This window comes from Pungitius pungitius, chromosome 21 (assembly GCF_949316345.1).
Source record: "Pungitius pungitius chromosome 21, fPunPun2.1, whole genome shotgun sequence".
NCBI classification, from domain to species: Eukaryota; Metazoa; Chordata; class Actinopteri; order Perciformes; family Gasterosteidae; genus Pungitius; species Pungitius pungitius.
The window spans coordinates 10,363,084-10,371,599 of record NC_084920.1 but is presented as its reverse complement, the minus strand read 5'-3'; the positions used below and the strand labels follow the sequence as shown (position 1 = coordinate 10,371,599).

Here is an 8,516-nt window from a genome sequence, read left to right as displayed (position 1 = left end):
TGAAATGTGGTTGGTGAGGCTGACGTAAAGGAGAAGCCATCCTAAAGCTGTGTGATCGAGAAAGGCGTGCCGGTAAAGCCTCCGCCGCATGCTAATGGCAGAGGGGATACTCAGCTTTGCTGCACAGCAGAAATGAGGCGGCTGAACTTGAGTCAGTGGCACAAGGTGAGCTTTGCACCAGTAGTCAACTCTGCACAGACCGGACTCCAAATCCACACTATTACACAGAGGCGGGAAAAAAAAAAGCACGGGATGATGAGGATGAAGGCAGACGCCATAACAATGCCGCAGTTGCCCATGCACGTTTTTAATATAACTAATTTCTTACATAATTTGTTCCAGGTTTATAAATGTTCTATATTGGCTTTTCAAAAATGATCCAGAAAGGCTTCCACGTGGCTTAAAATAAACTGCAGTTCAAGAGATATTTTTCTTAGAAATGTTTCACCTGTTTGCTTCAGAGTTCATTGCAGATCCATGCTGTGCTTATAATAATGATCAACACGCGGTTGAGGTAAGGGATTGAAGAACAATTTTGACAAATGTTAGGAAGCAGGAGACAAACAGCGTCTCCCGTGTTCAAGTCGGATCGACTCCTCCACCCAGCCGACATAGTAACTCTCTAAAAGTGTCACATGACTTGTGTAGTCCATACGCTATTGTTTTTCTCCAGGGGATTTTATTTTTACCTTTTCTTACAGCAGTCATATTGCAATATTGACGTGTCTGTGGTGTGGTGCATCATTCAGCGTTGTTTTGGGAGGCTACATAGGAGAGAGCGTATGTGTTCAGGTCAAACAGCTTTTTATTTGAATTTACAAACACATACTGTATATGTGATGGCAGAGCTTCCAATCCGTGACCTGGTGACGGTTACATTACATTACATTAGATGTCATTTAGCTGACGCTTTTATCCAAAGCGACTTACAATAAGTGAGTTTTGACCGTAGAGATACACACTCAGAAAAAGTAACAAGAAGGTACAGTTTTCGTCAAATAATCAGTTTCAAAACATGTTATAGATAAGTACCATTATAAGTACAATATAAGTGCTACAATTTGTTATTGCAACAGTTTGTTAGTCCTAAAGTCTGCTATACTCAAGGTAGAGTCTAAAGAGGTGTGTCTTTAGTTTGAAGATGTGAAGGTTCTCTGTGCAAGCAGCTTGGCAGATGCAGTGCGGAGTCTGCGAGACTTCTTCCGGGTTGGGATGTAGGTTTGACCATGTCCTGGATGTGGACTGGTCCCGATCCATTCACAGCATGGTACGTGAGCACCAATGTTTTGAACGGGATACGGGCAGCCACTGGTAACCAGTGAAGAGAATTTAGAAGTCGTGTGGTGTGGGAGAATTTTGGGAGGTTGAAGACCAGTCGAGCTGCTGCATTCTGGATGAGCTGCAGTGGTCGAATGGCGGTAGCAGGGAGACCTGCCAGGAGAGAGTTACAGTAGTCAAGGCGGGAGATGACAAGAGCCTAAATCAGTACCTGTGCCGCCTTCTGAGTGAGAAGGGGTCGTATTCTGCTGATGTTGTAGAGCGTGTGTCTACAGGATCGTGTTGTCACTGTGATGTTGGTCAGGGAGAGTTGGGAGTCAAGTGTCACACCAAGGTTCCTGGCAGTCAGAGTGGGCGTTAACATGGAGTTGCCAAAAGTTCAGGTCCTGGGTAGGAGAATCTGTTCCGGGGAAGAGAAGTAGTTTAGTCTTGTCAGTGTTTATCTTCAGGTGGTGAGCAGACAGGCAGAGATACGTGCCGCCACCGGAGTGTCTGAGTGAGGGAAGGAGAGAATTAGTTGGGTGTCATCAGGCTGCTGCTAACTAATGTCCACTGTGTCTACTATGAGTTGTCAGCCTTAAAACGTGGATGATCACCTTTAATAATGATGAATGGAAGTGGACAAAACCAAATGCATTTAAAGCAAGATACATTTTTATCTTCCAACACACACACACACACTCACACATCACAATGCTTCAAGCAGCTCCCACTGGCGTGTTTTCTCATTGTATTCTCTTCATTCATGCATCCATAACCAAAATGGTCACACATGGACGTTCAAGCCCTGTGGCATCAAGGAGGTAGTCACTACACTACACTGCTTGCTTAAGTTTTTTGCCTCTTTTATGTGGGCTATGTAAATTGATGTTATGTATATTGAGTGGCTAGCATAACTTACTAACATACTTTGGTCTGCTTTTGTAACATAAAATCCTATTTCGTGAAAGTCTTATCTTTGTTGGTTTAAAACAGTATAATAATGTCATGGTTGAGGTGATATAACTGCACTTGAGCATGGTGTGTCTGAAGATGTTAAAAAAGCCCATCATTTCCTTTGGACCCCCTGAAAGGCTCATTATTTGATTATTCAAACTGCAAAACATGTATTCACAGGTTTGTGAATATCACTGTAAAAATGTTTGTGGATTAACTGCCTAAATATGTATTTGATGCTGTGGGAATGACACCAGGCAGGAATCAAAAACTCATCTGTGTGGATCCCCAAGAAGACTTACTGACAAGCCAGTACATTTTAGGCTTGGAAAAACTGCAATCCCTCGGTTTTACACATCGATCAGATTTTTCTTTTTTCATCCTTGTCACAATGTTAAACTCAAATCAGTGCCTGAACATTTTTTTTTTAACACTATCAAACTATCACATCTATCGTGATAAGACAATGGCATACTTAGGAAAAGTTGTGTAAAAATCTCATGGATTATTAGAGGGAACTCAAAAGTTGTAAACCTAAAATGGGATTTTTTTTTATTCCAAAGCAAAGTGATTTGTCAATGAAATCAGAGGTGTACATGTCACATAATATAATTAAGTGAGCAGGTGATTGAGTTTAGTTTATTTTGTATAGTTACTTATTGTTTGCTGTGGTCTCTATATATTGTTTGCTGTGATTTTCTTAGTTGTTGCTGTGGTTTTGCGTTATTGAATATAGCTGTCAATTTGTATTTCTTTCCCTCTCACGATTAATTGACACACCTGCACCTAATTAGCTCGGATTGGCCAGCTGGAAGATCCCTCCCAATAAAAGGAGGTGAGATCTCTTTCCAGGGAAAACGGATAGGCGTGCTGCACAAGAAGCAGCGGCTCGGACGGCTGGACGTGTGTCCCCCGGAGTCACTGGCTGGATCCCCTGTGCCCTGCTGGAGCCGTTTCCTGGAATCCCCAAGGGCAACGTCCGCTACTCCCTAATGGAAGGTGCCCGGTCCGGCAGCTGACGGCGGAACAATATTGGGGAGACGCGTAGTGAAGGAGCAGAGTGGCGCCCCAGAAACCCTGGTCCCCGGACTCCTTCATGTGAAACGGACTCATTGAAATCACGTGAGAGTGATCCATTCGGTGCCTGGGACTGAGGAAAACCCGGATCAAATCACACTCTGGACTGAACCTTAACAGGTTCTTTTACGCTGGATCGAATCATCCCTCGGGTTTTATCGTCTCCTGGCTTTTTACTTCATGTGTTTTAAAATTCTGAAACTTATCTTAAATAGAAATAAATTATTGTTTTGATACGTATATAATTTGTCTGGTCGTTTTCTCGCTGTGTTGGTGTGGCCCGGGAATCGAGTTCTATTTAAAAGTAGCCCGCTTCTTTACGGACAAAGAAGAGAAAAGGGGGGGTTACATTAGTGGCGTTGTCGGCAGGATTCCCTTCCCACACCATGCAGCGTGGAATGGCAGACGAAAATGAAGGGCAGCCTGACGGTCCAGGGTGTAGTGTGTCACAGGGAATTGGGGCCAGATCAGAGAGTGTTCCGCCTAGTCCGCCTGTGATAAATGCAATGATGATGCCTTGGTTTATGGGAGTCCCCTGGATCCCAAGATTTAATGGGGACTCTAGTAAAATGAGTTTTGCTGAATGGAGTGGGCAGGTGCAGGCAATGCTGAGGGCACAAGGGTTAAATGAGGAACAGAAAGTTGATTTTATATATGGGGCACTTGAGGGTGACGCAAAGAGAGAGATGAGGCTACTGAACCCAGGAAGATGCTCCACAAGCGTCGACATGCTGCAGGAGCTAAAGAGGCTGTATGGGCATGTAACCCCAGTAGCCCAACTCCGGGCACGTTTTTTTAAATGTCTCCAACAGGAAGAGGAAACTGTTGCTGCTTTTATTCTTCGTCTCCGGGAGTTATTCTCTGCATGGAAGGAGCAGGAACCAGCGGGGTCTGCCCAGGACCAGATGACTATTAGAGACCAGCTTGTCCTGGGTTTGAGGCCTGGTGTGGTACAACAAGAACTCCAAAGGCAGGTGCGTAGAATGCCTACACTGACCTTTACCGAAGTGTGTAGTGAAGTGAAAGCATTAGAAGCTGAGCTCAAGATGGAGCCTGTCCGTGCCTCACGTATCTCTGTGCCACAGCCAAACCCATCCATGGTCGCACCTAGCCTAGAGGAGTGGAGGGAGACAGTAAGAGCCGAACTTAGACAAGAATTTTTAGACCAATTTTCTGTCCTTAAAGAAACCCTAACTGCTGAGATTAAACACCAATTCTCTTCTCAGACTATGGTGCGTAGAGACCCGCCCTTAACCTCTAGGGGGGCTGTTCGGGAAGGCCACTATACTACCTCCCCTAGGCGCCATCACACTCTGGAATGGGACGACCGGGGCAAACCAATCTGCAGAGGCTGTGGGAAAGCTGGTCACATCCAGAGGTACTGTCAACAGGGGAGGAGGCATTTAAACTAGCTGCCCCGACCACTGAGAGCCAGGTGGTTGGGGAGGTGGACCAAACGGACAAACCATCCCTGGTGGGGATGTGTCCAGGAGTTGAAGTTGTTGTTGCAGGAGTGAAATTGCCCTGCTTGCTTGATACAGGCTCACAAGTTACGCTGTTCAGTGAAACTTTCTTCCAGAAATGGCTGAGTGGAGAGCAGAAGCGAAGCCCACAAGATCTGCTCTGGCTTTCTCTAAAAGCAGCTAATGGACTACAGATCCCATATACTGGCTACGCCATCTTGGATTTTTCTGTGGGAGGAGTCACAGTGCCAAGTAAAGGTGTTATCATTGTAAAGGATGAGTGCCTGAGTGCTGAAAGGGGAATCCTAGGGATGAATGTAATTTCACACTGCTGGAAGGAGCTGTTTCAGGGAGTCCACCCTGGCCTGACTGTCTTTGGTGCAACTATGTCGCGTGAAGCAAAGGGGGAATGGCAGCGTGCTTTTGCTGTTTGTCAAAAAGTGTCACAGGATGAATCATCTGATGGACTGATTGGAGTGGCCAGGTTAACCCGCCAAGATCCAGTCTATTTGCCTCCTAACAGTGAGATGGTGCTGTGGACACACCTCTATGGTGCGAAAACCAGGTCGGATTTTTGTGCTTTGGTGGAAGGCCCAGAACGAGATGATGAGTGGCAGGTGGCCCGGACTGTTACCACTGTGGTGAAAGGACGCCTCTCTATAAGGGTACGTAACTTAAATCCTTACCCTGTATTGATACCTCAACGGCGCCCCCTTGCTAATGTCTTCCAGGTTGACCCAAAGCAAATTCGAGGGGAAAAGGACCTTGTCTTGAGGACTGTAGATCCAGGTGTGGTGGAAGTGGCTGTGCAAACCAATCACATCAGCACAAAAGAACAGCATCCAGTCGACTTACTGAAAGGTGATGGCTTAACAGTAGACCAACAACAGCAGATGGACTCACTGCTACAGCGATGGAGAGACATCTTTGCAGCGGGTGACGAGGACTTTGGCCAGACCAGTGCAGTCCTCCACTCAATACCTACAGGTTCTGCACCACCCAGCAGGGAGCGCTACAGGCCAGTTCCACCAAGCCTTTATCCTGAATTGAGAGAACTTCTGCAAAACATGCTGGACAATGATGTCATAAAGGAAAGCTCCAGCCCTTGGGCAGCACCAATTGTCCTTGTGAAGAAGAAGGATGGATCCTGGCGTTTCTGCGTGGACTACAGGAAGCTCAACGCCCTAACCCACAAAGATGCCTACCCCTTGCCAAGGATAGAAGAATCCCTCACCAGTCTCAAGCAAGCTGCTTGGTATTCTACCCTGGACCTGGCCAGTGGATATTGGCAAGTAGATGTGGACCCGAGGGATCGAGAGAAGACTGCATTCACCACACCCCTGGGCTTGTATGAGTTCCAAAGGATGCCCTTTGGCCTTTGTAATGCACCTGCAACGTTTCAACGTCTGATGCAGCGGTGCCTGGGCGGGCAGGTCCATGACTCTCTCCTGATATACTTGGATGATGTTGTTGTATACTCCCCGGACTTTGACACTCACATCCACCATCTGGAGCAGGTTTTCGAGAAGTTGGCATCCCATGGCTTAAAGTTGCAACCCCACAAATGCAGCCTGTTCCAGAAGAAAGTCACGTACCTTGGCCATGTCATCTCCGGTGAGGGGATATCCACAGATCCTGAAAAGACGGCTGTCGTTGAGAACTGGCCCATCCCCTCTACCATTAAGCAGGTACGATCATTTCTCGGGTTTGTGGGGTACTACAGAAGGTTTGTGAAGGGGTTTTCCAAAATGGCAGCACCCCTGAATGCTCTCCTAGTAGGTTCTGCTAGTATGCGGAGAGGAAATACTGCCATCAATTGGACTTCAGAATGCCAGATGGCATTTGACTCTTTGAAGACTGCTCTGGTGAGTGCCCCAATCTTAGCATATGCTGACTTCTCAAAACCCTTCCATCTTTATACTGACGCCAGCCTGGGGGGGTTGGGGGCTGTGTTGGCACAGCTACAGGATGGTAGAGAGAGAGTTATAGCTTACGCCAGCAGGAGCCTTAATCCCAACGAAAGGAACGATCAAAACTACAGTTCTTTTAAACTGGAGTTTCTAGCCCTTAAATGGGCGGTGACTGAAAAGTTTAAAGACTATTTGTGGGGGAATAAATTCCTGGCCTTTACGGATAATAACCCTCTCGTCCACCTAAATACAGCACACTTGGGAGCTACAGAACAACGGTGGGCAGCACAACTGGCGAATTTTGATTTTGAACTTAAGTATCGCCCTGGTGCTTCCAATCGTAATGCTGATGTTTTGTCTAGGTTACCTCAGGAAATGGAGCCTGACAAACAGGCCCAAGTGGGGACAGCCATGGTGGAGTCAGAGGCCAGCACAAAAGCCAAAGACAATTGGAAGGATTGGCAGGAGGAAGACCCGACGGTGGCCCAAATGAAGAATTGGGTGGATGGAAATCACTTCCCAGGAGCCGAGGAGAGGAAAGCGTGTTTGCCTGCAACAAAACGCCTCCTAAAGGAATGGAACCGACTACACATCCAGGAGGGTGTGTTAAAGCGGAAGGCCCAAGAACATCATACAGGGTTGAGCCTCCACCAGATCGTGGTTCCCATGGACAAGACCCAGAAGTTGTGGGAGAAGTATCACAACGCCTCAGGCCATATGGGGATAGCAAAGATTGAGGGCTTGCTAAGAAAAACCTTCTATTGGCCCAGGATGGGTGCTGACTTGAAAGAATGGGCATCTAAATGTTTAACTTGCACTCAACAGAAAAGAGGACCAGAGGTAAGGGCACCGATGGTGCCTATTTTTGCATCATATCCTTTGGAAACTGTTTCGATTGACTATTTGTCGCTTGGTAGACATGGTGATGCCTATCCTTATCTGTTGGTAATAACTGATCTGTTTTCCAAGTACGGATGGGCTGTCCCTACAAAGGACCAGACAGCAGCCACTACGACACGTGCTCTTTGGCGACACCTAATCCAGCCATGGGGATGTCCAGAACGAATCCTTTCAGATCAAGGAGCAGCCTTTGAGTCAACCATGATGGCACAGCTGTGCAGTCTGTATGGGTGTACCAAAATCCGAACTACACCATACAGGCCCCAAGGAAATGGGGCCTGTGAAAGGTTTAACAAGACTGTTCTTTCTCTGTTAGGAGCATTGAGCCCAGAAGACCAAGTACGGTGGCCAGATCACTTGCCAACACTTCTGCAGATGTATAACAACACCCCTCACGAGACCATAGGATTGACCCCTCACTTTGTCATGTTTGGCCGACACGCTCGCCTGCCAGTGGAAACGGTTGTCAGTGCACCTCCATTGACCCAAAGACGAGACTTGGAGGGTTGGGTTTATCAACACAATCAGACCCTACAGAGAGTCTACAGACAGGTGGCAGTAAAAACCAGAGAGAGCAGAATGCGGGACAAGGCCAGGTATGATCAAAAAACAAGGAACCTCCCCTTGTTGCCCGGAGAGAGAGTGCTCTTGCGCAACTTCCGTCGCAGAGAGCAAGGGAAGTTGGCACCTCACTGGCAACCCCAACTTTATGTGGTTATTGACCAACTACGCCCAGGCCTGCCAGTTTTTCAGATAAAGCCTGAAGGAAAGGAGGGCCCCATCAGGACAATCCATCGGAATCACCTGAGGCCTTGTCTTTTCGAACCCCCTGAGGAGCCTCAACAAGCGCCTGAGACTGAAACGGTGAACCCTAATATTGCAAATGACTTGTATCCTGGGCCCTTGTTGTTCCCTCTGACCCTGGTGCCCATAGCATGCGACCCCCCTGCAG

The 8,516-nt window shown here is 47.2% G+C and overlaps 1 protein-coding gene across 1 annotated transcript; it reads left to right on the top strand.

Moving 5' to 3' along the window:
* The first annotated feature begins 4,609 nt into the window (after nucleotides 1–4,609).
* Nucleotides 4,610–7,758, top strand: LOC134107905 (uncharacterized). Its single transcript, XM_062560241.1, has 3 exons — nucleotides 4,610–6,442; nucleotides 7,037–7,439; nucleotides 7,634–7,758. Exons 1-3 carry the CDS (start codon nucleotides 4,610–4,612, stop codon nucleotides 7,756–7,758), a joined length of 2,361 nt encoding a protein of 786 aa, XP_062416225.1.
* Nucleotides 7,759–8,516: the final 758 nt, after the last annotated feature.

Coding starts and splice junctions, on each gene's coding strand:
- LOC134107905 (XM_062560241.1), top strand. CDS start 4,610: ATGGGACGACCGGGGCAAACCAATCTGCAGAGGCTGTGGGAAAGCTGG. Junction 6,443..7,036: donor TCCCCTCTACCATTAAGCAG/GTACGATCATTT, acceptor AGGTTACCTCAG/GAAATGGAGCCTGACAAACA. Junction 7,440..7,633: donor CTTCTATTGGCCCAGGATGG/GTGCTGACTTGA, acceptor CTGTTTTCCAAG/TACGGATGGGCTGTCCCTAC.